This window comes from Mustela lutreola, chromosome 12, assembly GCF_030435805.1.
Source record: "Mustela lutreola isolate mMusLut2 chromosome 12, mMusLut2.pri, whole genome shotgun sequence".
NCBI classification, from domain to species: Eukaryota; Metazoa; Chordata; class Mammalia; order Carnivora; family Mustelidae; genus Mustela; species Mustela lutreola.
Window position 1 is genome coordinate 4,664,641 of NC_081301.1, and position 27,033 is coordinate 4,691,673.

The 27,033-nt window shown below is 59.7% G+C and overlaps 2 protein-coding genes across 6 annotated transcripts; one reads left to right on the top strand and one right to left on the bottom strand.

The window, feature by feature from the left end:
- Positions 1–4,546: 4,546 nt before the first annotated feature.
- Positions 4,547–10,207, top strand: UCK1 (uridine-cytidine kinase 1). Of its 3 annotated transcripts, none has more exons than XM_059141569.1 (7): positions 4,548–4,757; positions 5,117–5,276; positions 6,045–6,141; positions 6,345–6,487; positions 6,567–6,729; positions 8,370–8,418; positions 8,923–9,062. In XM_059141569.1, the coding sequence occupies exons 1-6, from the start codon at positions 4,650–4,652 to the stop codon at positions 8,389–8,391; spliced, it is 693 nt and encodes a 230-aa protein (XP_058997552.1). In that variant the 5' UTR covers positions 4,548–4,649; the 3' UTR covers positions 8,392–8,418; positions 8,923–9,062. The 3 variants fall into 3 exon arrangements, with proteins under 3 accessions (XP_058997553.1, XP_058997552.1, XP_058997550.1); XM_059141567.1 differs by having other exon boundaries at positions 4,553–4,757; positions 6,567–6,661; positions 8,923–10,207; XM_059141570.1 differs by lacking the exon at positions 6,567–6,729 and having other exon boundaries at positions 4,547–4,757; positions 8,923–10,207.
- Positions 10,203–27,033, bottom strand: POMT1 (protein O-mannosyltransferase 1). Of its 3 annotated transcripts, XM_059141564.1 has the most exons (20): positions 26,855–27,033; positions 25,881–26,032; positions 24,558–24,664; positions 23,966–24,016; positions 23,320–23,466; positions 22,675–22,786; positions 22,000–22,065; positions 21,819–21,912; positions 21,437–21,592; positions 20,105–20,235; positions 19,642–19,737; positions 18,127–18,219; positions 16,512–16,608; positions 14,914–15,006; positions 14,476–14,596; positions 14,046–14,143; positions 13,298–13,411; positions 12,512–12,638; positions 11,411–11,588; positions 10,203–10,967 (listed from the first exon to the last, which is right to left on the bottom strand). In XM_059141564.1, exons 2-20 carry the CDS (start codon positions 26,000–26,002, stop codon positions 10,793–10,795), a joined length of 2,178 nt encoding a protein of 725 aa, XP_058997547.1. In that variant the 5' UTR covers positions 26,003–26,032; positions 26,855–27,033; the 3' UTR covers positions 10,203–10,792. The 3 variants fall into 3 exon arrangements, with proteins under 3 accessions (XP_058997547.1, XP_058997548.1, XP_058997549.1); XM_059141565.1 differs by lacking the exon at positions 26,855–27,033 and having other exon boundaries at positions 25,405–26,032; XM_059141566.1 differs by lacking the exons at positions 23,966–24,016; positions 24,558–24,664; positions 25,881–26,032; positions 26,855–27,033 and having other exon boundaries at positions 22,675–22,766; positions 23,320–23,451.

A 27,033-nucleotide genomic window follows, 5' to 3' on the forward strand; every position in this document is an offset into this window, starting at 1 on the left:
CAGTTGATTAAGCATCCCTCTGCCTCTGCCTGCCTCTCTGTCTGCCTGTGCTCGCTCACTCTCTCTCTGACAAATAAATAAATAAAATCTTAAAAAAAAAAAAATTGGGGTACAGATGGCCCTTCTTTTCACTACATCTGTATCTTTGGGGTAAATACCTAGGAGTGCAATTGCAGGGTCCGAGAGAGTCGATTATCATACGGTTTCACTTATGTGTGGAGCATAACAAATATCATGGAGGACATGGGGAGTTAGAGAGGAGAAATTGGGGGAAATTGGAAGGGGAGGTGAACCATGAGAGACTATGGACTCTGAAAAACAATCTGAGGGGTTGGAAGTGGCGGGGGGTGGGAGGTTGGGGTACCAGGTGGTGGGTATTAGAGAGGGCCCGGATTGCATGGAGCACTGGGTTTGGTGAAAAAGTAATGAATACTGTTATGCTGAAAATAAATAAATTTAATTTTTTTAAAAAATCACCATTAGAACCTCAGGGTAATCATTGCCACAGGCAAGACCCACCAACAGATGCTAAGCCTGGCAGGCGAGGCAGAAACAATACGTGGGTCTTCTTGAAGTACCTCCTGCAGAATACTTTCCAAGTACAAAGAGAAGGTCAGTTTACAGCGGGAACCCTGGCAGACATCCCCGTGGCCAGGGGATCAACATGAGCATCGGTACTGACACCCGAGGATGTCACGCGCCCGGGTGTGATGCTCGCTCACCTGTGGTTCCCCTCCCAAGGACGCGTAAATTCCATCATACCCAGAAAAAGCCTTCAGGGGTGCCTGGCTGGCTCAGCTGGTGGAGTGTGTGACTCTTGATCTCGGGTTGTGGGTTCGAGACCCACGTCGGCTATAGATGTTGCTTTTAAAATTTTAAGGAAAAAACCTCAGACAAATCCCTCAGAGGAGCATTCTAGAAAATACTTTTATGGGGCACCTGGGTGGCTCAGTGGGTTAATCCTCTGCCTTCGGCTCAGGTCATGATCTCAGGGTCCTAGGATCGAGCCCCACGTCGGGCTCTCTGCTCAGCAGGGAGCCTGCTTCCCCCTCTCTCTGCCTGCCTACCTGTGATCTCTGTCAAATAAATAAATAAAATCTTTAAAAAATATATTTTTATGTCTTCACACAATGAGCATTTCCATTTGTGCTTTTTTTGTTGTTTTTGTTTTTTTGTTTGGAAAATTTTATCTTCATGTCATCTCTACACCCCATGTGGGGCTCAAACTCACAACCCTGAGATCAAGCGTCACATGCCCCACCGACCGAGCCAGACGAGGGCTCCCCTTTCCCATCTGTTTCTTTCAAACTCTACAGTTCTTTCCTGTATCTTTTCTGCGGTCGCACACATTATTCCGAGCACTTTCCTCTCAAGTGGTTCTTAACCTTTTCATTTGACAGGAGTTTCAGGCCCAGAGACAGGCTGCCGGGGGGGCAGCACGGTGCCGGTTCCTGGCGACCACTGCCGGCGGGGCGTCCCCGTTCGGGACTGGCTGCTGCATCTGGTCATGCTCTTCTTAAACTCTTTCCAAATCGGGGTATTGTCATGAGGTCCTCGGGTGTGACTGGGCGCCTGTGCCACATCGGTTGCCCGTTCCAACATGCGGCAGATTTCCTCAGGGCCTTCGTCAACTCGTGAGTTCACCTGCAGCACGATGCACCTGCTCCAGGCGCCCTGCACCTGCCCTGGCCTGTGCCCTGGGAGGCAAGACAGTTCCGCATCTGTCTCTACAGACCCTTTCGGAAGTCGCCAGCTGCTGGCGCGCTGTGTCAGCTTCTCGGGCTGGGGCTGGGGCTGGGGCTTCTGTGCCATGTCGGTGGCTCCCGTGCGATGCGCGCCCAGGGTTCCTCTTGGGCTGGCTCCACCTGGAGCCATGGGTATCCTCGTGGGCTCAGGCTCACCAGAGGGCAGCCCATTTCAGGTTCCCGCCGTCTGCAAAGCCACCGGCTTTGGTTCCCGCCCCCAGGGCTGCTCCTGGCTCCCTTCATGAGCAGCTTGGCTTCCTCGGTCAAGGACCTAGGTATTGTATTTCCCTTTCTTGTCTTGAAACAGAGAGATTGTGCACTTCTCGGTGTTGGGGGGGGGGCGTGAGTGTGAACGTGGCTGTGTTGACTTCCTATTAGCTATCTTGAATGGAAGCCTTGGGCCAGCCAGGTGAGCTCTCTGCTCCTCGATTGGCCCACCAGGAAAATGGGATAATAACGGGACCCATAGCCTAGGGCCGGTGTGTGGCTTCGCTGCTAGTTAAGATACGGAACCGGACCTTGTTTGTCATCCCGCTGTCTTGCCGTAGCCCTAGCGGACCAGAGAGCCGACACTGGATACGGAACTGCTGCTTTCCCTGGGTGAGGGGTCATGGGTGATTTTAGTTTTCCTTGGGTGTGTGCGCGCGCTCTGCAATGAGCACGGCTTGAATCTGAGATTAGGAAAAATGGCACCAAACACTACTGAGCACACGGACACCGGGAGCACCTGGGTAGCTCAGCTGGTTAAGCAGGCGCTCTTGATTTTGGCTCAGGTCATGATCTCAGGGTCCTGGGACGGAGCTCTACGCTCCATGGGAGTCTGCTTCAGGATTCTCTCTCTCCCTCTCCCCCAGCTTGTGTGCGTGCTCTTTCTCTCTCTCTCTCCAATAAATAAATCTTTAAAAAGCAAAACAAGGGGCGCCTGGGTGGCTCAATGGTTTAAAGCCTCTGCTTTTGGCTCCGGTCCTAATCCCAGGGTCCTGGGATCGAGCCCCGCATCGGGCTCTCTGCTCAGCAGGGAGCCTGCTTCCCCCCACCCCAACTCCGCCTGCCTCTCTGCCTATTTGTGATCTCTCTCTGTCAAATAAATAAAATCTTAAAAAAGAATGTCATTTAAAACAAAACAAAAAACAAAACAAAACACTGACACTTGGTCAGCCCTTCAAGTGGCCAGCCTGTATTCCATAAAAGTTTAAAGACGTACTTGGAACGAACAGACATTTTTGCAGGTGATTGGGGCTGCTGAAGGGGGTGGGGAAGGAGAGCAGCCTTGGAGGGCTGGGCCGGGGGATGGTGAGGACAGTAGCAGAGGATCCCTGAGGGATATCACCATTCACTTTTACCAGTCCTGCCTCATTGCTTCTGAGAAACCCAACGGCTGGGCAGCTCTGTGCCCCATTGAGCAACAACAAATGTTTACCGTGCATAGGGGAGGCTCAGCCCAGCAAGCCAGACGGGGCCTGCCCTCACCAGGCTTCTCCTCTCCAGACAAGCATCAGTCAGGAGGTTGCAGAATCCATAGCTTACCTGCCAGAGGCCTCCCAGGAGAAATGCCCGGGCCACTGAGGACCTAGACTGGCCTCGCCCAGTCCAGCTGGGGAGGGATGCTGGGAAGAGTCAGCCCTCCAAAGGGAAGGATGGGTCGGACAGTGGGGAGGAAGGGCCCAGGCCTGGGGCACTCTGCCTTGACTTCCCTGGGAGGCCCCTGAAGGCCGGACCTGTGCCTAATAAACATCTCTATGGCAACTTTTCTGTGGTCTAACTGAAATTCTACTTTTCAGCACCCAAGCTCCACTTACATGCTCAGTTTAAAAAGTCATGGCATGGCCCCATTTGGGAGAACAGAAATACAGAGTAATCACATAGCTGCCAGCGGTCACTCAGCAGAAGCCAAGGGCTGAGCGCTCTCTCAGCCCGCATCCGGGCTCCTAACCCCACCCTCCATCAGGAGAAGCTGCCTGTGACCCAGCGGCTTGGCCCCGGTCTGCATGTTACTGAACTCTCACCGGCTTCACACCTCATCAAGTATTCATGCGGGGCTCACAGTGCATTAGGAGCGCGCCGTCCACAGAGTCTTGATGCCTTGGGGGAAACAGACAGTTGGAATCGATCAGCATTTGCCTTCTCTGTGCCAGGCCCCGGGGGTTCAGGGGTACCCAGCTGACTCGGGCTCGGCTTTCTTGGCTCACAGCCTGCCTAATGCAGAGGTCGAAAGTCACCGTCACGTGACTGGGGGCTTGAGGAGACACGCTGGCTGCAGAGGCAGTGGTTAGGCGGGTTTGGGGGGACCAGCGGCACGACCCGGGCCGTGGTAGGAAACTCGGATGGCTCCTGTGGAGGACCGGCTGCAGGGGTCGGGGAGGCTGGGCTAAGCGGCTGTGCGCTGGCAAGGAGGGCCGGACCGGTCGGCTGAAGGCAGGCCGCGCTCGGGGGTGACGGCCACGAGGCTGTAAGGTCGGTAAGTTTCCGACTCCGGGCTCGGGAGGCTGACTTGGGGCCCTGCAGTCTCAGGGGTGGGATCACCGCCGACGCCGCTAGGTAGGGGGCGCGGATGGAGGTGGTCACCGCTTCTGCTGGGGAGGCGGCCACCCGTCTAGAGACTCCTGCAGCCAGAGGCGCTACGCAGGGGCTTTCACCTTTTGCAGCAAACTCGCAGCACAAGAGGGGCTGTGGGCAACCTGGCGGCAGGGGAGCCGGCCCGCCTCGCGCAGGCGCAGTGTCCTCGGTCCCCTCGGACTACAACTCCCGCCGCGCCCCGCGCGCCCCCCCCCCCCGCCGCGCCGCGCGCCTCCCGGAAGTGGAGCCCCGGGGGGCGTCTCCGACCTTCGCGCGGAGGCGGGCGGGCGGGCTGGTTCGGGGAGGCGGCGGGAGCCGGGAACCCGATGCGAGCCAGCGGAGCCCGGGATGGCTTCGGCTGGCGGCGGCGACTGCCAGGGCGCCGCGCCGGAGGCGGACCGCCCTCATCACCGGCCCTTCCTGATCGGGGTGAGCGGCGGCACCGCGAGCGGGAAGGTAAGGGGCTGGGCGGCCCGGCGGGGCCTGCTTGTGCCACCTCGACCCCCGACCCTCGGAGACTCGGGGCGGGCCGATCCGGCCTCCAGCCGGCGAAGAGACCCCCGGCTCCTGGTTGCCGAGGCGCCCCCTCCGGGGCGGGGCGTGGAGGGGCGAGGGGTGGAGGGGCGACGGCCAGGGTGCAGGCAGGGCCTGGGGCGCTTGCCCTCGGGCTCCTCGCAACCTCCCCGCGGCCTTCCCCCAAGGCCAGCCCCACCTGTCGCTGGCCTGGTGGGCAGGCCTCCGGGGGCGGGTGGGTCAGGGTCTGCTGACCCTGCGGGAGCAGGTCCAGGCGGGAATCCTGTCTGTGTATTTTCCAGTCCACTGTGTGTGAGAAGATCATGGAGCTGCTGGGCCAGAACGAAGTGGACCACCGGCAGCGGAAGCTGGTCATCCTGAGTCAAGACAGGTTCTACAAGGTCCTGACCCCAGAACAGAAGGCCAAGGCGTTGAAGGGACAGTACAATTTCGACCACCCAGGTGCAGCTGAAGACCCTGAGGGGAGGGGTGGGGAGGACAGACCAAGGGGACTGGCTCTGGGGTCGGCAGGTGATGCAGAGACACCCCAGTGGTTCCATGAGATTTCTGAGTAGCCTGAGCCGGAGCAGGCTGTGTGATTAAGTCAGAAGAACTTTGCCTCATTCTGCGCCCCAGATGGCCCAGCAGGAGCTGCCGGCTCCCTCATTTGGAGCCAGTCAGGAAGTCTTTGCTTCCGTGGCGCCTTGGGGACCATTGCTATGCCAAGATTTTGGTCAGGGACAAATCCCCCCACCTTGCTGCTGTGTGGGGTCCTGCCCTGGGGCAAAGGCCTTGAGAGGCTAGCAGGGCAAGCAGCAGGTAAATGAGAGGGCCGTGTCTGTTCTGCTCGGGTGCTAATGGGGTGGACAGATGAGAGGAGAGAGCCAGCCTGCCCTTCCCTGCCACCGCTAGATCCCACCCTGTGGCTTGCTCCCAGTGGGAGGAAGGCCTAAGCGGCCTCGGTCGGTGGTTATTTCCCAGAAATAGAAGCAGATGCCTAACCCACCTGCCTCCCAGTGTTGGTTGATCAGGAAATCCGGGTCTAACTTCTGTGTGGGACAGCAGCCTGCGAATGTAAACTGTGGGGGTGGGGCCTAGTCCAGATGTTCCCGAGGCCGCAGGGAACTGGAGCACCCAGCTGTGGCCACCCGCCCACCAGGCAGAGGAGGGTGGCCCCATCCCCAGCACAAGGACGCCTGGAGAGTCTTGCCTTTTGTTCGGTCCCTGCAGATGCTTTCGATAACGATTTGATGCACAGGACTCTGAAAAACATCGTGGAGGGCAAAACTGTCGAGGTCCCAACTTATGATTTTGTGACCCATTCAAGGTGAGCAAGGTGGCTCCTGGGAGGTGACCCGCGTGCAGGGGGTGCCAGCTAGCATGCCCCCGTGGGGTCCACAGATGGCCCTGCATCAGCCTGGGCCTGTTGGTTTCTGGGCATACCCCTGTCTCCTGGGGATCCGAGCCGTCTGTGCCTGGGCCCAGGTCCCGTAGCTCCAGCAGGGCCCGTGTCCTGGTCTCGTCTCCCAGGTTAGCAGAGACCACGGTGGTCTACCCCGCAGACGTGGTCCTGTTCGAGGGCATCCTGGTGTTCTACAGTCAGGAGGTCCGGGACATGTTCCACCTGCGCCTTTTTGTGGACACGGACTCTGACGTCAGGCTGTCAAGAAGAGGTAAGGCGGATGCAGGCCTCTCTCTGCCTCTGGCTGAGGCCAGCCGCGCGTCCTGACTGCTTTACTCCTCCTGCCTCAGTTCTCCGGGACGTGCAGCGCGGGAGGGACCTGGAGCAGATCCTGACCCAGTACACCACCTTCGTCAAACCGGCCTTCGAGGAGTTCTGCCTGCCGGTACCCCTCCCGCTTGCTTGGGGACCTCCTTTTCTCCCTTTTCAAGAGGACCCCTGGCGCCCTGTACCGTGAGAGCTGAATCGTGGGGGAGCAGGGGCTTATGAAGGGCGAAGTTAGCTCGTTATACCTCGTCCCAGGGACTCTTCTCCGCTCTAAAAGCATTGTCTGTGCAGATGCCTTCCTCTGCCTGCAAGAGGCCCTCGGCCCACGGCTCCACGCAGCTCCTCCTGCTTCAGGCCTTCCCCTGCGCCGCCTGCGTGACCCTCCTGGTGTCACCCCGAGGACCCTCTGCTCCCGCCCGGCCCCCTGCTGTCTGTTGTCCAGGGCGTCTCTGGCTGGCTGAGCTCGCTGTGCCTGGCTTGGCCCCCTCGGAACGGGTTGCTGCACGGAGGGCAGGGATTCGTGCCTGTCCCCCGCCCAGACAGGCGCATCGCTGCCATGGTGTGGGCGCTGGCTGGCCCCACCCATGCCTCCTGTCCCTCCAGGCCGCTGTTGGCCGGTGCTCAGAGGCCTGCGGCTGTGTGTCTTTCTCTCCACTTTCCAGCTCTTACGGGATGGGATTTATAGGTAGTTTGAAAGGGAAACTTAACACGTTGCTTCTTAAAAGTAAAATATGGCGCAAAGAAAACCGAGCCGGGATCCCCACTTGTGCTGAGTAGACAGATGGGCTCTGTCAGCTGCTGGTGGAAGAGAACCTTATTTTACGTTTGTGTTCTCCGAAGCACCTGGCAAGTGGTGAGAAAAGTAAATTGATAATTGTATTCTCTGTCATTCACAGAAGGAAAGGCATTTGGCAGAGCAGGTAGTTAATGGGAAAAGTGTGGACACCCAGTGCCACCAGGTGACCCTATGTGGAGGCTGCGCCCCAGCACAGTCCTTGAACTTCCCGCTCCCCTTATGTGCAGCCACACCCTGAGTCTGGCCAGGGTGACCGTGTCCCTCCCTTGCCCCTGCAGTACGACCTTCCTCAGCTCTTCTGCACCCCACATTGAGCACCCCCCGTGAAGCCAGCCTGGCCCTCCTGTGCTCATGGCTTCCGTGGGTCCCCACAGCCTGCAGACACCGCTGCCCCAGGACGTGGCCCATGTCTACATGCCCACCACACGGAACGGTCCGCGGGGCTGTCCCGCAGCTCAGAAGGCTTCCTTTTCCTCTCCCTCTGCTCTGCCTGCTTGGGGTGTGTCCCTCTTAGCAACACCTGGCTGGGGTCCCTCGGTGGCCGGGTTCCTCCTGGTGTCTCTGTCCCTGCCCTGACCTGCAGAGCACCTGGCAGGGAGCCGGTGTTAGCACAGGGACAGGTAGCGCGGAGGGCTTTGCACGCGCCAGCCGGGGGGTGTGCCGCGACCTTCCTTGCTCCCTACCCCGGGCAGCTGCAGAAGGGTTCCTGGTTCCAGAGGAAGAGGGTCACGAGTGGCAGAAGGATGCCGCAGGTCCCGTGGCTCAGGGACCTCTTCCCACAGTGGTGTTCCCAGGAAAATGCACGAGCGTATCAGAGACGCCAGGAGAGGAACGTGTGTCTTCTCCATGCCTCAGCCTTTCCTCCTGCCTCTGGCGCCTGCCTAACACCCAAGTCCCAGCCCCCCACCTGCCACACCCCCGGTCCCCGCCACGCCCCCCCACGGCTGCTCTCCTGCCGTGGAGTCTGGTGTCGAACAACCAGAAGTCCTTGGAGGGACAGAGCTTCTGAGATCTGCTTTTTGCCTTGCAGACCAAGAAGTACGCAGACGTGATAATCCCTCGAGGGGTCGACAACATGGGTAAGAACCAGGCCTGACGGCTGCCCTGACTCCCCAGTCCACTGCCCCAGGCCCTGCCCGGTCCTGGTGGTCACAGTGAAGTGATGAGGGTTCCCGTCCACGTATGTGTATTGCACAGATCCAAAGAATACTTTAAAAATCTGTTTAACACGTTGGACAGCGGAAACGGACCCGCCTTGCTTGTCAGTTCCAGCTCAGTGAGGCTGGAAACAGATCTTTCTGTTGATGGGGACTCGCGCCATAGCAGGAAGTATTTTTTCTCTGGGCTCTTGGTGAACCGAAACCCCCACAGACGGGCCAGGCCGTGTTACTGTGCTCCTTCCGACCAAGCGCTTCTCTGTCTGCCGAGACTCAGGGCACTGCCACGAAGCCTCGGCGGGAGGCCTGTGCTCTCGGCGCCTGAGCCGCCGCGGGGCTGGGTGGCTCAGGGAACCGGTGGCAGCCCGAGCCTGGCCTCGAGGCGTCGAGGGGGCGGACGGGCTGAGCGCGCTGTTTCTGCCACAGTGGCCATCAACCTGATCGTGCAGCACATCCAGGACATCCTGAGCGGCGACCTCTGCAAATGGCAGCGAGGGTCCAATGGGCGGAGCTACAAGAGGACATTTCCTGAGCCGGGAGACCGTCCTGGGGTGCTGACCGCTGGCAAGCGATCGCACCTGGAGTCCAGCAGCAGACCCCACTGAGGAGCAGGGTGCTCAGCCTCCTGGGCAGGACCCCTGGCAGACTGTGTTCAGGGTTAGGCCCAGAGATACCCGCCCACCCGCCCCTCTAAACGCCACCACTGCTTCCTCTGGGCGCCATACGGTACGGACAGGATGGGCGGGGAGCGCGGTGGCCCTCACCGCACCTGTCGCACTCGACGGGATGTTGGCACGCCCTCGACATCTTCACCTGCTTCCGCACATTAGAGGGTTAAAAGTCCAAGTTACTGAGAAATGCTCTGGAACGTGTGGTGAGCCAGTCATGTCCTTTGGGAACACGGAACACACGGCCAGGATGCTGTGGCTGTCCCAGCGTATGTTTGACAGGAACCCATGGCGAGAGGGACTGTCTCTAGGACGATCCGGTTCCCGCGCACACAAGACTGAAACAGGTCGAGAAAAGAGTACTTCCCCTCTCTAGGTGTTACATGTGTGACTGTTTTCGTTATTTATTCTGCCATGTGAGTCGTGACCCAGTAACCGAGTTTCATGCTCCACCCACCCTGCCGCAGTGGGGTGCGATCCAGCGGGGCACACCCCCTTCTAGGAGCCAGAGAGCTTTCCTTCCTCCTGGGATGTGCGCCAAGGAAGGAGCCCCGGGAACAAGCCTTTCCTTAACCAGCAGCCAACACAGGAGACGACACATGCTCACCCAGGCCCAGCCCGGCTCCACAGGTGGGGTGGGGGGCAGGCTGGTGCCCCGTGTCTCCACACCACCCTGCTCAGGAGCCACCTGGGGCCCCGGTGCTGAGTGGACAGGCCTTCCCTGGGGTAGCCCGGGGCCCCATCCAGGGCCCAGCGTCCAATGCCAGCCAGTCTCCTCGCATACGCCCCACCTCCCCCGGCTGCATGATGCCTGTGGCCGGAGTCGTCCTGGTTTGTCTTCCCTTCCGTTTGTTTAGAAGTGACGCCTTCCCCTGGCCACGGGCTAAGCTGCACGGACACTCCTGGTTTCCTTCCATCAAGCACTGAGTGTAGCTACACAGGACCCCAGTTGAGCTTGGCCGTGGCTACTTCCTGATGACCGTGTGACAGTCGTCAAGCTTACTGTGCCCTTTTGGAGAATCAATAAAGAATACCAAATGCCAGTGTGTCCCTTTTTAATTGTACACAGAAGGCAAACTCAGGGTGGGGGTACCTGTGGGGGACACGAGGCTCAGCGTGCCGGTGGTGCTGCTGGCCCGTGTGTCCCCGTCACGTCGGCAGCAGTGAGGGGTCCCAGGGTCTCTGCTGCAGTGGCCAGAGTCCGGGGCCCGTCCTTCAGTAGCTTGTTTGGCGTGGACGTGATGCAGGCTGGTACCTCGTGGCCCCGCTGGGGACGAGGCGGAAGGGCCGCCGCTTCGCAGGCCCGGGACCTTGGCTGCTTTGACCCTAACTCTCCCCACCGTGGCCCGCTCCCCTCCTGTGGCCGCTCCCCTCCTGCGGCTGCTCCCTCACGAGGCCCCGCCAGCCACTCACTGTTAGCTCAGGGGGCCCAGAGGCGCCGGTAGACGCCTTGGGCATGTTCTGTGTTGCCTGTAAAGCAGAAACTCGGCTCAAAACTAACCATCATCAACCATCTGGAGAACGGGACACCATAGCCCGGCCTGGGCTCTTCTGTCAAAGACACCCACGGTTCTCGATGACAGTCCTTCCTGCCTGAGCCCAGTCCAGACGTTCACTGTGCACGCGTCCTAGTATTTTCGGATCAGAATGTCCCAACTGTCTTTCCAGCGAAGGGCCCGGAGTTCGCCCGGCGAGAGAGACTTGTCCCCGTAGGTGAGCGGGCGCAGCGTGTTGAACACGTGACAGGCGCAGGAGTACCACGCCACCACCAGGCTGCCGAAGACGCTCCTCAGGAGAGGGGACCTGTGGGGACCGGGGCACGGGCACGAGGCTCTTCCTGACTGTGAGGCGCACCGGGCCCCCTGGACAGCCTGTCCCTCCTTCTCTAACTCCCTGCCCCAGGCGCTGGACGTGACCCCCGCCTCGTGCATGTTCCAGAGTCTCCCATCTACGCTCCAGCGCTGGAGCAGCGTCCCCACTCCCGGCGTGATCGAACCACAGCCCTCCCGAGAGGCTGTGCAGCTCCCGACCCCCGAAAACACTGAGTCCATGCCCTCTGGCCCCGCTTCCAGAACTCACTGGGGTTCCGCTCCACTGCACACCGTGCGACCCGGCCCGCATCCCCCTCACAGCCGGCCACACCTGCCTCCCATGGTGCCCCCAACCCTTCCCACGCCACCCGAAGTCCTCCCTTGGGACACCCCCGGACCTGGAGCCCGGGGGGCACAGCCGCCGAGGCCCTGTACCTGCACAGGTGGTCGGCGACGTGCTGCAGGACCACAGGGAGCAGGAGGATCTGGAAGGTGAGCGCGGGGAGGTAGTGGTAGAGGAAGAGCGTCTTCTCCATCAGGAAGAAGGGGAGGTAGTTCACGGCCCAGCCGCCGGCACACAGAGCCCCAGCCAGTACCCAGCGCAGCCAGCAATCTGCGGGGCAAGAGGCTGCCCTGAGCCAGCGCTGCTGACCCGGGCCCCGCGTGCAAAGGCTCTCCGCTAGTCCCACGAGCTGCCTTCCTCGTCTTCAAGGTACACACGCTCTCTGTTTCCCACCCCCCAACCCTTCCCATGATCTCTGGAGAAAGAACAATGTCCCAAGAACCTCCTGTACCTTTCTGCGGGGTCCTCACCATCCCGACCCCCCGAGCCACACCTGCCCCCCTGGGGCCCCGGCTCCTCCAGGATCACCGGCAGGCAGGTCGGACTCTCGGCAGCCAGAGCTGTGAGGGGCTGTATTTGGGTACCTGCCCTGCCCCCGGGGCAGCAGTCAGCGGAAAGACTGTGGACGCTGCCACACTGCTGAGGCCTTTGGGGCTCCCCCTGTCCTTGTCTGTTTTAAGATGGTCCACAGCAGTTTCTGTTATGCAAACCACCCACCCCCGAGTGACTCAGGGCCTGCTGACCACTCCGTGCCGTCCGCCATCCCTGAGCAAGCAAACACTGAGGCAGGGCTCACATGCTGGGGAGAGGGCCACTCCTGCCTGGCCCCTGCATTTCCCTGCACGAGCCTCTAACACAACATGGGACGCTCAACTGCAACATTTTATCTCTAGGAAGACAGAACACAGGGCGCCTAGGGGGCTCAGTCGTTAAGTGTCTGCCTTCGGCTCAGGTCACGATCCCGGGGTCCTGGGATCGAGCACCGCCTCGGGCTCCCTTATCGGCAGGAGCCTGCTTCCCCCTCTCCCTCTGCCCCGCTGATGTTCCCTCTCTTGGGTCTTTCTCTGTGTCAAATTAAGTACAATCTTCTTAAAAAGATACATTTGAGCCCCTTCCACGAAGAAACAAGGAGATCGCCTTAAGACCCAGGTTGCTGGTGAGGCTGGCTGTCACCAGGAGCAAGACACACTGACCCTCGGGCAGGTCCCGGATGCACCTTCGGCGTCTAAGCAGGTACCAGAAGAAGAGCAGCGCGTAGACCGCTGTGGCGAGGCCAGCCGAGGCCCAGATCACGACGTTCCCAAGCAGGTGGATCTGGGCCTGTGAGGGCACAGGGGACCCCATCAGCCACCAGCCGCTTGGAGGGACCCAGCCCCGAGAGCACCCGCGTGCCCGCCAGCCTGCAGCCAAAACCCGGGCGGAAGCTGGAACTGCAGCCCTCTGCTGCAGGAAGGGCGCAAAGCAGCGAGGCAACCAGAGAGGCCGACACTCCTGCTCTGACAACGGCTCCCCGCAGAGGGTGAACCCGGGGCCACGCGCAGCTAAGGACCCCACTTCACAGCAAGTGGCCACTCGTCTCCACGCCGAGGAGGAGGAAGGGGAGCGTTTTCAGCGTGAACTCTTTTGGAAGGTGTTTGGAGCTCGGGGTGCCAGCTCCCGGGCTGCTCGTCCTACGGCGTGAGGAGGGACAGCACGGATGCCGAGCCCACCCGTGCTCTGTACAGGACAGCGCGGGAGTACTTTAAAAGCCACTCTCAACGCGCTCCCACAAAAGCAGTAAAGCCTGGTTTCCTCCAATGTGCAGCCATGCCGGGACCTCACCCCCACGGCTGACGCAAGCACCGGCCCCGCGCCGCCGGCGCCCCGCAGGAGGCCCCACACCGAGCCAGGCCTGCGCAGGAGGCAGTGGCTGCTCTCCCCGCCCCCCGGGGAGCCCCGAGTGACCGCCCCGCCCGCCGCCTGCCCGCGCGCCTGCGTACACTGGTCCTGGGGTGCAGCCAGTAGGCGATGCTGGTGTCCAGGGTGACCCAGTCCAGCGGCGAGGAGCTGTACTTGTGCTCCGAGTCGTCGCTCTTCACCGTCAGCATCCTCCACTGCAAGGGGGCCAGAGGCCAGAGTCGAGCACAGCGCCAGAGCCACCCTCGCTCGGAGGCCTGTCTGAGGGGCTGGCGTGTCCCTTCCACGTTCACCTGGACCACCCAGCACAGGCGGTGCTGAGGTCCTACCCCAAGGCCCCCGTCAGCCTGTCTGTCAGGGGAAGGGACTCAACTTGGTGCTAAGGACACTTTTAGATTCAGGTTTCTGGTTCTGACGTTTCAGGACCCCGGGTTTCTGGTTCTGACGTTTCAGGACCCCGGGTTTCTGGTTCTGACGTTTCAGGACCCCGGGTTTCTGGTTCTGACGTTTCAGGACCCCGGGTTTCTGATTCTGACGTCACTAGGGCTCTCCATGTTGACCTTGGGCCACACTGACATGACCATGGGGGACTCCAAGCATACTCTGGCCGTGTGACTGCCTGGTTCCTGGCTATTCCTGCCCACAAGGCCACAGGCCCAGGGCCGACCATGTGGCCTCCACCACTTACGGCCAAGACCCAGGAACCCTTCCTGCTCAGCCAGGCCCCAGGTGAAGGAAGACAAGGGGAAGGGTGCAGCTCTCCCCAGCACTGCGCTCCTGTCGGTGAGAAGCCCGTGCCCCAGGGAGATCCGGGCCACCCCCGCCGGTCACCTGCAGCTCCAAGAACCTGGCCATGAAGCTCAGGTTCCTGCTGACGTCCATCTGGGTGGGCGAGTGCAGCTCCAACTCCCTCTCCTTCTGCTCCTGGCCTGGCACGACACACAGGAGAAGGTCAGGGGGCTCACCACACACTGGCAGCCTGGAGAAAAGCCCACGTCCCTCTTCTCAGACAGCCCACGGCATCGCTCCGCTTGGCCTTCCCGGCCATCTGCGGGAGCCCCATCAAATCCAGATCTTTCCACTCAAAAGGCTCAGCTTGCACTGCCCCTGGGCGCTACCTCAGAGTGACAGGTGGCTTGTTCAGGGCTTGGCTCAGCAGGGAGTGCGCATGGCGTCCTGTCCCCGAGTGAACTCGAGCCCCTGGCAGGGGGCAAGAGGGGTGTCTTGTTAAAGTGACAGGAAGCCCGCAGGCCAGACTCACTTTTGCCGTATCGGTGCTCCTCCACGTTCCACACCATGCTCTCGTGGTAGCCCCGGGACAGCTTCTCCCCGACGACCTCCAGCTGCCGGAACCCCCAGTCCGGGAGGTGGGCCCCGCTCAGCTAGCGAAACAGTGGGTTGTGGGGGAGACGGGGCATGACGCGCCGGCCCGGGGACCCCGCTCATCCCCACCAGCCCTGCCACCTGGTCACTCTATCCACAGCCGCCAAGGGCGGCAGCCTCCCCCCCCGTACACCCGCCACGTCAGGATTCAGTCTGAGAAGCCGGAATCCTGCCCCTGCCATGTGCGTGTAACACAGCAAAGGCTTTAGCCAGGCGTCCTGCCCGTGAAGAGCCCGTTCAGCCCGGAGGGTCCGGTAATCTGTGCCATGAGCCGCCCCCAGCCGGGATGGGTGAGCCAAAGCCGGAGCCCCTTTACCTTCAGGACCGCAGAGGTGTTCACGTGCACCAGGCGGACCTCGGACAAGATGGTCTTCCAAACCTCCGTGTCGGATTCTCGGTTCACGATGTCCTGTAAGAGCAGGTCCTGTCAATGAGCTCGTTCCTTCCCCGATTTCCTGACCTGTCAAGTGAGCACTGATCACCGACGACACTGAGACTAGGGGCCAAGCTCCAGGGAGCTAACAGGATGCTGCCCCGACCTTGCTCCCGCCCATGCAGCAAGCCCTTGGCCGGGCCGGGGGGCTCACTGCCCTGCTGCAGAGTTGAGAGAGCCCCACACTCGGCCTTCTCGCTCGGGCAAATGCACAGACGGCTCAGGTAAGGGTTGGAGATGGTCCCTGAGGTGTCCTCAGCGGGGCGCGAGGGGCTGCTGGCAGGTATCAGAACCTCTAACATCGTGACAGCACTTGGCCTTGTATCTTATCGCAGCCCCGTGACGGCCCGTGCAGGCGTGTGGCTGTCAGGGAGGACCGGAGGACCCAAGGGCTCTGCGGGAGCGGGGAGGAGCCGGGCTGACGGTACACCCCGCGTCGGCTGCCCTCCCTCCTGGCCACATGAGCCGCAGTCCCTGGACATGTGGGCACGGCAGGGTGAAGGTGCTGCCGGCGGGAACGGGAGAGGAGGGGGCTTGGCCGTTAGCTGTCCAAGGCCTGGTAGAAGGGCAGTGGGTGGGCCCCTGGGAGAAGGTCCACCAGGAGGCCTCCCAGTGACGGGGCCTGGGTGCAGAGTGCTCCCATCCCGTGGGAACAGCCCAGGGGAGGAGGGAGAAGCAGAAGGTAGGCGGACACATGCAGCACCAAGAAGGCGAGGCGGGGAACGGAGGGACGCTGCTGACACACCGACACACACACACACACCGACACACACACACACACGGCAGCCCTGAAGCCCCTGGCTCTGCCGGGAGGGCCTGCCAGCGGCACGGCACCCAGCACGTCCTGCCGGTCACACCTGCGAGCCCAGAACAGAGGGCGGGAGACCGGTGCTCGGCGGGCGGCTGCTGCTGCAGGGGATTAGCGTGCACACGGGACTAAAACCGTTTTTGAGCATGTCCTTGAACTCACAGCAGCGCAAGGACCCGGGGACACAACTGTCTCTTCCTGCCACCGTTTCCAGCAGGCCGCGTGCAGCCCTGGAGAGGGACTCTGGAGGGGGTCAGCCCGTGTTCCTGGATGCTCAGAGGCCCGGCCAGAGCCCCAGTTGTCCCCAGGGAAACCCTGTGACCAGGGTGTTCCTTCACACCAGGCGAGGCTCAATGAAAGAGGCTCGCCTCTTGGTCAAGGGAGGGTGGCTGGGGAGGCCCGACCCTGTGCATCCATGGCCTGGTCTTGAGGCTGGAGAGGCCGCCAAGGCCACCTTCACCTGGCAGGGCCCCGAGAGCCACACGGCCAGCACAGACCATAGACCACCTGCTCAGCCAGCTCGTCCCTCCCATGGAGACGTCTCCCTTCCCACAAAAACACCTGGGTCTTTTTATAGGGCTAAAAATTTCACATCTGAATCAGTTACTCTAAAGGGCGCTTTTGAAAGGACACGTTCCTGATGGCCACGGAGGGGTTTCCAGCTGGGACTCACCAGTCGCCAGAGGTTCTGGGAGGGCATGGAGATGTTGTAGTCCACGTAGCAGGAGACCTCCTGCGAGTGGGGGCTCAGGGGTGCCGCCACGTCGTGCCTGGAAAACACACCGTGCTGTGGAGGGGGCTTCTCCTGCCCATGGTGACGCCTCAAAGGGCAAAAACTCACTTCCGGACACAAACCCAACTCCGCCTGAAGGAGCAGCGGCCCCGAGGGGAACCGTCTGAGGGCTTGCGGATCACGAGACAGACGGCAGCCCTTCTCCTGGGGAGAAGTACACGAGAGGCGGGGTCAGACAGACAGCAGCCCAGGCCACACGGGTGTCACCACTCCACCACGGGCGACAAAGCCAGTCTGGGAAATGGTTGCGGGACTAGGAACATGTGGGGGGTTGAGACGCCCTCAGGGACGGCGACCTCCAATGTCCAGAAAGAGCCACCTTCCTCATCTGTGTGGTTCTCACACTTCATCCTACGTTGCGCCGGGCGCTCCGGAGGACCCGAACCTCCCTCGCACCCGGAGGAGGCAGACCTTCACACGCACGGCCAAGAGTACCAGGCTGTGGGGCGCTACCGACAAAACCGAGAGAGCAGGAGCGCCTGGGAAAGGCTTTGAGGAGGCGACATTTCAGCTGACGCATGACCACAGCGAGCGGGCCAAGAACATTCCAGGCAGAGAGCAGGTGTGAAGGTCTCAAGGGTGCTGCGGTTGGTCATCTGGGGACAGCAGGGAAGCCCGGGGACTGCAGTAAAGTTCACCTGGGAGTCACCAGGGGCTGGATCCCAAGAGGCCCGTGGCCAGGGAGAAGTAGGGACATTATTCTGAACGTGACGGCCACGTGGTGGGAGTCACTGGAAGGCTTCTGGCCAAGAAGTGAGGCCGGGCCAGTAGACGGTGTGGGCTCACAGGGCACCACCGGTGGTGGGGGGTAGGGGTGGGGAGGCAGGAGATCAGGGCACCGGCCCCGACAGCACAGGGATCAGGCCTCGACTGGGCCATGGCGGGAGCGGAAGGAAGAGAAGCAGCCGGGGCGGTGGCTGAAGCGCTGGCTTCTTCCAGGGAGAAGCAGGCCAGAGGCCAGGAGCCTGGGGGAAACAGGGACTCGAGGCACCATCTGGGAGGCATGAGGAGCCCGGAGAGACCTGAGAAGCTGGTGGAGGTAGGAAGAGAGGAGACCAGGGCACGCTGGTTTGCAGAGACTGCGCGGGTCAAGTCAGGAAAGGGCCGAGCACCGAAACGCAGGGACCATTCTGGACCTTGCATGGCCGGATTCCAACGCCTCTTGAACTCACGCGTACTTTAAGCCATTCAACTTCAGGGAAGTGGCCGCGCTTGGCTCTATATGGGAAGCCCTCCCGTGCTCTCCCTCACCTGTCTTTCGAAGCACTCCCCGCTGCAGGGTCCAGGGCGGCCCGGGGTCTGCGGGCTCCCCTGCTGAGCTCCATTCCCCCCCACCCCTCCGTGCGCCGTCATCACCACCACCGGGGGCGCCTCCTAACACGGAGTGCGGGCTACACGCGGGGCTGCCCCGAGGGAGCCAGACACGGCGTGGGGGCAGTGGGGCAGCAGGGGGCTGAGCCGAGAAGCGCGGGGAGGGCCGACCGTGGGCACTCACGTGTTGAGAAAGCGGGTGGTCATGCCGTGGACCAGCTGTACTACGTCCCCGTGACGCACGGGCCGCGGCGGGCTACTCACCACCAGCGGATGCCTGTGGACACAGAGAGCCGGCTGGTTCGTCAGGGGGCCTCCCTTGTCCCCGTGCCCCACGTACGCACCCCGAAGGCCCAGCAGGGTGATGGCGGGCGCGGTGGAGCAGCCAGACATGGCCGACCGCCTCACAGGGCTGCAGCAAGCGGCCAACCCAGCAGCCATCCCGGCTGCGCCACTAGGGGTACCGGGACGCCGACGTGCCTGTGACCAGAGGACGGTGGTCAAGGCAGCCTCCCAGAGGAGCGACAGTCAGGTTTTAAGAAAAAGCCGGCTAGGGGCGCCTGGGTGGCTCAGTGCGTTAAGCCTCTGCCTTCAGTTCGGGTCATGATCCCAGGTCAGGGGATCAAGCCCCGCATCGGGCTCTCTGCTCGGCAGGGAGCCTGCTTCCTCCTCTCTCTCTCTCTCTGCCTGCCTCTCTGCCTACTTGTGATCTCTGTCTGTCAAATAAATTAATAAAATCTTTAAAAAAAAAAAAAAAAGAAAGAAAGTAAAAGCCGGCTAGGCTGCCTGGGTGGCTCAGTCGTTAAGCATCTGCCTTGGGCTCAGGTCATGATCCCAAGTCCTGGGATCGAGCCCTGCATCGGGCTCCCTGCTCCTCAAGACTGTTTCTCCTTCTCCCTCTGCTTGTGTTACCTCTCTCACTCTCTCTCTGTCAAATATACAAATAAAATCTTTAAAAAAAAAAAAAAAGGAGGCCCCGGCACAAGGCGGGACAGAGGCCAGGCACTGTAGGCCACCGTCAGGGGTCTGGATGGCCCTGGGTGGCCCTGGAGGGACAACAGAAGCTAGGAAGGGTTTCAGCACGACCGTGATCTGCCATGAGTGACATTTTAAAAGCCCACGTGATGGGGTGCCTGGGTGGCTCAGTGGGTTAAAGCCTTTGCCTTCCACTCCGGTCATGATCCCGGGGTCCTGGGATCGATCCCCACATCGGGTTCTCTGCTCAGCAAGGAGCCTGCTTCCCAACCCCCCAACCTACTGTGATCTCTGTCAAATAAATAAAAATAAAATCTTTAAAAAAAAAAAAAAAAAAAAAGATTTAAAAGCCCACGTGGGGCAGCTAGAACTGGAGCAGGAGACGGCTGGGGGAGACCGAGGCCAGGATGGTTCGGGACCGCGTTTGCAGAAGTCCACGGACGGGCTGCTGGACTGGACGGGGCAGGGGGACAAGGGAGTCCTCCGTCCGTGAGGCCTGAGCAAGGGAATGCCGTGGGGAGCACAGGTGGTGCTGGCAGAGAGCTTGGGGAGCTCCCGGGGAGACACTGGGCGGGGCGGGGGGCAGTTCCCTGAGGAAGCGTCCAACCCCTGGACCGCGGGCTCAGCACCACGGAGCTGCTCTCGAAGCTTCGCGGGAGGAAGCAACCACGGAGAGGGCGCCACGAGGGACGCCCCACCCTGGGGTCCCAGCACCCGCACGCACCTCCCGGGATCCTTCACGATCCACCAGTTGTTGATGTCTTTGAAGGGGTAACAGGTCACCTGCTGCTGGTGTGAGCTGCCTCGGCCGTTCTCGTATCTGCGAGAAGGAACCAACACAACCACGTGTCCGCAGGGGGCCGCCATCAGCCTTTCTCTCGAGGTTCCCGCCGACGCCACCGGCAGGGTGTCCGGGCGGAAACAAGGATGAGACGTGTAAGCGTCCGTCCGAGAGGGACAGGACGCGCCCGGTGTGCACGCCACGCAGCAGGTGTAGGAGAGCCCGGGCCTTCTGCCCCGAGTCCCTCTGCTCCATACACAGAAATGACAAGGTTTGTTGATAAACAGAACCCGAGAGCTCAACGTCTTCCTCGGAAATTTCATTTCGAGTCAAAGCTGGTAACAGCAGAAACGTGAAAAAGCCAAACACGTTACAACCTCCGGTTTACAACGCTCGCCTTCCTTACATCATGGGGTAGGTGCTCTGGTGGGAGTGAAGCCAGCAGGGCACGGGTTTGCCAAAGACGTTCTTCAGAGTGACCTGGGAGCCGTAGGCCACCTCCAGGGGCTGGCCCTGCGTGATCCGAGCTAGGCCGCCCTAAGACAAAAGCAAGAGGGGGCCCGTGAGCAAGAGAGCCTCTGGACGGCCACACCTCCTCCGGGCGGGGGCGTATTCGGGCGGTGGCAGTCGTTGTTGAGTCACAGAACTAGCTATGAGGACCGGGACCTACTCCGACCCCTCCACACAGCCTCCCGCTTAGCGGCCACAGGCGTCCTCCGAGAAGTGCAACCCTGTCCATTTGAAAGGTGAGACCCTCTCAAGTAAATAAATCTTTAAAGAAGAAGAAAAAAAAAAAAGGCTCCCTGGGTGGCTCAGTGGGTCAGGTGTCCCACTCTTGTGTTTCGGCTCAGATTGTGATCTCAGGGTCCTGGGATCGAGCCCCAGGACGGGCTCTGCACTCAGCGGGAAGCCTGCTTCTCCCTCTCCCTCTGCCCCTGCTTGTGTCCTCTGTCAAATAAATAAATCTTTTTTTTTTTTTTAAGACTTTATTATTTATTTGACACAGAGAGAGAGCAGGAGAAGGAACACAAGCAGGGGCAGAGGGAGAGGGAGAAGCAGGCTTCCCGCTGAGCAGGAAGGCTGACACCGAAAACTAAACTGCCCAGGCTCCCCTCAAACAAATAAATCTTAAAAAAAAAAAAAAAGGCGAGAAGCCGAGCACTTGGATGAGCTAAGAAATTTGCCCAAACACACATGCCTGGGTGTCAGGAGTGGGTCCCATCGGACTCTCCAGTCCTCACCACCCCCCAACTGGTATGTCTCACTCTCTCTGCAAAGTCAGCAGGAAGGAATGCCAGAGCCGAGCTTGTCCTGTGACGTGTGGGCATCTGCCCCGCATCTGTGGGACTTTGCCATGTCCTCAGGCAGGCCACACTGAAGAGCTGATCCATCGCCCGTTTCCACGCTGCCCACACATGCACAGCTTGTTTAGAAAAACTAAAGTGGCTTCTTCATGTCTTGATTGGGTTTTCCCCCCTAACGCCTGACAGTGTTTACATAAGAAACTCAGAGTCCAGGGGCTCCTGGGTGGCTCAGTCGGTTAAGTGTTTGCCTTCGGCTCAGGTCATGATCCCAGGGTCCTGGGATGAAGCCCCACATCGGGCTCCCTGCTCCGTGGGGAGCCTGCTTCCCCCTCTCCCTCTGCTCATGCTCTTGCTCTCAAAAAAAAAAAAAAAGAAAGAAAACCCTGAGCCTAGTCTTGTCCCCTCTCCGAGGCAGCCGTGGAGCCCCTCCTTACCTCCAGGCTGGCCTGGAAAGCGCTGGACATGATCTGGTCGTGGGGCCCGGAGCGGCAGAGCAGAGTCAAGTGGACGTAGAAGAACGACAAGTACATGAGGGCCGGGACGACCAGCAGCGCTGCCGCTCGGGCAAGCAGGTGACACAGCACACGGACCTGCCGCCACACAGAGGACAGGTCATGTCCAGCCGCTCGGGAAGGTGCGCCCTCCAGACAGGCAGGCCCGGAGGAAGCAGGCAGCAGAGCTCCAGGCTTCCCACAGCCTCTGGCCAGAGGCTCACAAAGCCTGTCTTCTAGAGAAGACTTTCTCCCCAGATGCTCACATCACACCAACCTCCGCCCACCCCGGGACGGCCACTCGCCCCACTCCATGGGCACCTACATGCGACAGAGTCCGGTCTCCGATCAGGTGCCAGGCATGGACGCCGGCCACTGCGAGCACCAGCAGGTACGTGAAAACACCCACATATTTGACGCTGAAAAGACCCAAGGAGAAATCGTTCCAACAAGGCACTGAACGAGGAGGCGGCCACGGCTGCCTGAGGCCCGCAGCCCGGACTCACCCCACTGCGCAGGAGCAGGCCATTCCGGTCAGCGTCAGCCAAAACCACCAGCGCAGGGAGAAGGGCCTGGGGTCAAAGCAGAAGAACACAGCTGGGAACGGATCACAAGACACAGCCCGAGGGGGCGCACCCCCCAGAGCTCTCGGGATCAGAGGGCTGTCCTGAGCTCCACGACGAGAAAGACGCACTGTCGTCTCTCAAATCTCAGTCCCGACAGAAATTTTTTCTTTTTGGCCAGAACATTTTAGTTTAGTTTAGTTAGTTCCAGTTAGTTTAAATTATACAGAAGTCAGAGGCGCCTGGGTGGCTCCCTCGGCTAAGTGGCTGACTTTGGCTCAGGTCATGATCTCGGGGTCCTGGGTTTGAGCCCCACGTCAGGTTCCCTGCTCAGCAGGGAGCCTGCTTCTCCCTCCCCCTCGGCTGCTCCCCCGCCTCATGCTCTCTCCTGCTCACTCTGCTCTCTCTCTCAAATAAATAATCTTAAAAAAAAATAAATTACACAAAAATGAGAATGTATTTGTGAAGTCAGGAGCCAAGGGCCAGTCTTGAAGGCGAAAGACACAAAGTCCCCAAGCGGCTCCCCCAAATGAAAAGGCATCAGACCCTTTCAGGTCAACAAGCCACCCGGACTCTTCCCTCCCGTTCACTAGGAAGGGCGTGCCCCCCGCTGCATACCTCTGCTTTTGGGAGTTGGCAAACTTCAGGTAGGACAGCACAGCCAACAGGTTGAAAAATATCAACACTGACTCCAAAAGCATGAGCCTTGCCTGAGTGATGAGAGCGTTCTCTGTTAGAAAGAGGACACGTACGTCAGCTGTCAGGGAGTAAGGGCAGACACAGGGAGACGGGTGCACCCACAGAAAGGACACCCTCTACAGGCCACAGAACGTGGCCATGGGAAGTTCAGGATTGGGTGGCTGGAGGAGATGGGCTCCAGAACCACAGAAGCGAGTTCTGAGGTGTGAATCATACCTAGCAAGGCCTGTGTGACCTCGGGCAAGTCACCAAACCTTTCTGAGTCTTTATCCTCGTCATGTACAGAAGGAATACCAACTTTATGGTACGTGGATGTATGCGGCTTCACAAGTCTGACCACACAGTTCTCCCGGCCCACACCCTGGGAGGAGGGCCACGGAGCCCTCCCAGAGTCAAATCTGGGCAGACTGGGCACACTTCCTTTCATCCTGTGAGGAGGAGGCCCTGCGGGGGCACATCTACTAAACCCACGAGCTCTCCTGGGCTGCACGCTGTGACCTAACCAGGGCCAACGCTGGGGGCTTCCCTGAGCAGCACCAGAGCAGGCAGAGGCCTGGGTCTCACCGATAAGTATCAGCAGAGCGGCCCCCGTGGCGGCGCAATGAGAGAAGCCAAGCTCCAGCAGGATCTGGTAGGCCATGGGCACCAACAGAGCCCCGGTGAGGGCCGGCAGCAGGCGCAAAGACCACACGGGCACGTTGCTGCTGTATTCTGGAAAAGCAACCACAGCAGAGCTGACCACAAGGGGCACACACCACCTTCCTACGCCGCAGGTGTGTTTTCAAACATGGAGTCACGTTCACAGATCCCAAAATACAAGTTTGCCAAACTAGGCACCATGTCAGAAGGGCATGTGTAAGTTGCGGATAAAAGCCTTGACCTTGGCCGTGTGCAGTAATGCCTCATAACTCTGAAAGTAGTTAGTGCTTTACTCGTTTATAAATCTGCCCTGCCTTTTCCCCAAAACACTGAGGCAAGAGACAAAACTTCCATGGAAAAAAGATAACTGCGATCAGATGCCACACACAGACGCTGCCCCATGGACCGAAAACCGAGGACAGAGTACGCGCTGTGAGAATACACTAAGATGTTTGCCGGGCCTTTCACAAGCCTTCCACGTGTACCGAATTTATCATTCGCTGGACGGATTAATAAACCCTCTCCATCATAATATTCCAAAGTCACAAGGGACGTGAAAATGACCTATTACCTGCTCCGATCCTGTTCCACAGAAAGTTACCATCAAATCCTCCTAAATAACCTGAAACAAAAGACAAGTCAGAAACTACCCCAAGCAGCAAGAGTTGGGGAGTACCAAACCCTGACAGCCGCAGGGTAACACTGATGACTAATTAGACACAGTTTCTGCCTTCAAGAAATTCCACTTACGAGTTTAATGATTTCTTAAACAAATGACCACAATTTAACTTATTTATTTAGGTGTTATAAATACGCTTTATTTATTAACTTATTTTAAAATAATCTTTACACCCAATGTGGGGCTTGAACTCACGACCTTGAGATCAAGAGTCACGTGCTCCACCAACTGAGCCAGCCGGGAGCCCCTCACTTAGAAGTTTTAAAGGGCTACTTCTAGGGGTGCCTGGGTGGCTCAGTAGGTTAAAGCCTCTGCCTTCCCAGGGTCCTGGGATCGAGCCCCGCATCGGGCTCTCTGCTCAGTGGGGAGCCTGCTTCTCCCTCTCTCTCTGCCTACTTGTGATCTGTCAAATAAATAAAATCTTTAAAGAATAAAAAATTAAAAAAAAAAATAAATGGCTACTTCTCTTGCTAACGAATCCTACCTCCTAAGGCCAGCAGCATGTGGCCAAATGGTGGTCCACTGCCGTCCAGAAAGAAGATCCGCTTCATGTAGAAAGAGATGTACTGCCCGTAGTACACTTCATCAAAGCTGCAAAGCAAACACGCGCGACAGTCACTAGAAGCGGATGCCCTCGCACAGGTGGGGGGTAAATGTATCCCTGTTTCCAAACAACGTGTGCTCATTTGACTGCACCTGCACTCAGTCCCCAAATATTCAGACAGCGGCACAGCGCCATGCATCCACAAGGACAGGAGGGAAAACTCGCCGACAACAGCCACACACCCAGGTGTCTACCCTACACAGACTCGATTCACCCTCCCCGGGTCCGCTGAGGGACGTGCGAGCAGGCCGTCTACTGAGAGGCCTCCCAGACCCGGGGCTGCGTCTGTGACTAAGGGTCAGAATCACACCTGGTAACCAGAGGCAGGGGTCATGGGGGGACATGCAGAAACCAACTGCAACTGTTTTCAGACAGTTGGGGACATTCAAGGATACCGTCAACATTGCTGTCAATTTCTTTTTTTTTTTTTTTTTTTTTAAAGATTTTATTTATTTGTCAGAGAGAGTGAGTGAGAGTGAGCACAGGCAGACAGAGTGGAAGGAAGAGTCAGAGGGAGAAGCAGGCTCCCTGCGGAGCAAGGAGCCCGATGTGGGACTCGATCCCAGGACGCCGGGATCATGACCTGAGCCGAAGGCAGCTGCTTAACCAACTGAGCCACCCAGGCGTCCCTGCTGTCAATTTCTTAGGCGTGATAACGTTAATACAGTTTTTTAAGTTCTCATCTTTTAGAAAGATACCAAATTACTGAAACATGCTTATGACTTGCCTCAAAAAAGTCCACTGAAGCTGAGTGATGAACACATGGGGAGGGGGTTATACTATTCTCCCTACTTTTGTGTGTGTTTAATGGGTTCCACAATGTATGTTCTTCTCTGACCACACGTTAGCCAGACCGCAAGTGGCCCTGTCATGCCACCAGCCGTCATCGGTCCTTAGAGCACCACAATTGGAGGTCAGTGGAGACTCGGTTCCAAACCCATCGATCCTCTACCCCTGATTTTAAATGGGTACCACCTGTTTCAGGGGCACCTGTTTCAGAGAACTACAGGGCAAATGTGACAGGTGGACTCAGCAGGTGCCGTCCTGAGGACCCACTGTCCTCTCCTCTGCCCCAAACACCCATCACCGAGAAGCCCTGAATTCCACTCTCTGGCTTCTGCTGTTCAGAAGGGCAGTGCCGCTCCCCAGCGCATGAACACATCACAATTTCCGATCCGTCCTGAATGGGGTTGTCTGGCTTACACCACAGCCCTTGGATAGGCGAGCTGCCACAGGCGGCTCAGTAACCCCACTGCAGTCAGAGCCACTACGTTCAAATTGATGTCAGCCGTCACCACCACAGGGCGCTCCAAAAATCCCAACATCGCGTAGAGAAGCGGGTCCTGCAGGATGCCCTGGAGAAGGACAGAGACGCATCGGTAAAGCAGCAGCAACCAGAAGCTCACAGACTCGAGGAAGAGCTCGGCAGCCACCGCAGCTCTCAGGTGCACCGCGAAGAACCAGGCGTTGTTGGGGGGGGGTGGGGGGGGTCCTTGGGAGAAAGTCCGGAGGACACCAGCAGTCACCTAAGGTGAGAACTCGGGCGCCTCAGGACTGAACAGTCACTCGACAAGCCACCCCGCGACCACCACCTGAGCGCTTCCCGGAGAGGAGCTGCTTATTAGGGAAGACCCCGGGCCTCGCCAACCTCGCCCTCCTGGGCCCCAGAAGGCTCCTCATCTGCGTTAGTGCTCCCCCACCCCGCTCGCTGCTGCAGCGCATCCCCTGGGCGCCCCCCTTCGCACCCCGAGGGTGCGTCTGTACCCAGGAGCTCCCGTTTCCTCCCTGAGGCGTCATCTTCCCTTGAGCGCCACTTGTCTTCGCTGGGCGCTCCTTCTCGCACCGAACAAAGCTGCATCGGGCCTGCGGCGGTCCCCGCCTCTGCAGAGACCTCAGGGGCCCGGGGCGGCCCCCACTCCTCTTCCAGGCATTCCCTGTCTCTCTCGGGCTGCACCTTCCCGCAGGTTTCATTCGCCCCGGAGCACTCCCTCCTCTCCCAAGCCTGCACCTGCCCGGGCGCCCCCCTCCCTCCAGGGGCGCACCTGCCCTCGGCCCCGCCCCCCTGTCCCGCCGGACGCCGACGCCCCCGCCCCAGGTCGTCTGCAAGCCGCGCACGCGCGGCCCGCGCCGACTCTCGGCTCTCAACGGGTCGCTCGTCCCCGGCGCCTCAAACGTACTCTCTTTCCGTCGAGTTCCCGCAGAGCTGCTCCCCGCGTTCGACCCCGCCTCGGATCCGCCGGCCGGGGGGCGGGGGGGCGCCCACCGTTAGGGCTTCTGGTCGCGCGCCGGGGCGAGACCGCTCGGCACTCTGCGCCGCGCACGCACCGCCTGCTCGACGCTCGACTCGCCTGGCCTG

Excerpts from the sequence above, each read along its gene's own strand:
- UCK1 (XM_059141567.1), top strand. The coding sequence starts at position 4,650 with ATGGCTTCGGCTGGCGGCGGCGACTGCCAGGGCGCCGCGCCGGAGGCG. Across the intron at positions 4,758-5,116 it reads GCGGCACCGCGAGCGGGAAG|TCCACTGTGTGTGAGAAGAT; the intron begins GTAAGGGGCTGG and ends TGTATTTTCCAG. Across the intron at positions 5,277-6,044 it reads GTACAATTTCGACCACCCAG|ATGCTTTCGATAACGATTTG; the intron begins GTGCAGCTGAAG and ends CGGTCCCTGCAG.
- POMT1 (XM_059141564.1), bottom strand. The coding sequence starts at position 26,002 with ATGTTGGGATTTTTGGAGCGCCCTGTGGTGGTGACGGCTGACATCAAT. Across the intron at positions 23,467-23,965 it reads GTGGAACAGGATCGGAGCAG|AATACAGCAGCAACGTGCCC; the intron begins GTAATAGGTCAT and ends TTGCTTTTCCAG. Across the intron at positions 21,913-21,999 it reads GCCTGCTCCTGCGCAGTGGG|CGTCAAATATGTGGGTGTTT; the intron begins GTGAGTCCGGGC and ends GGGTCTTTTCAG.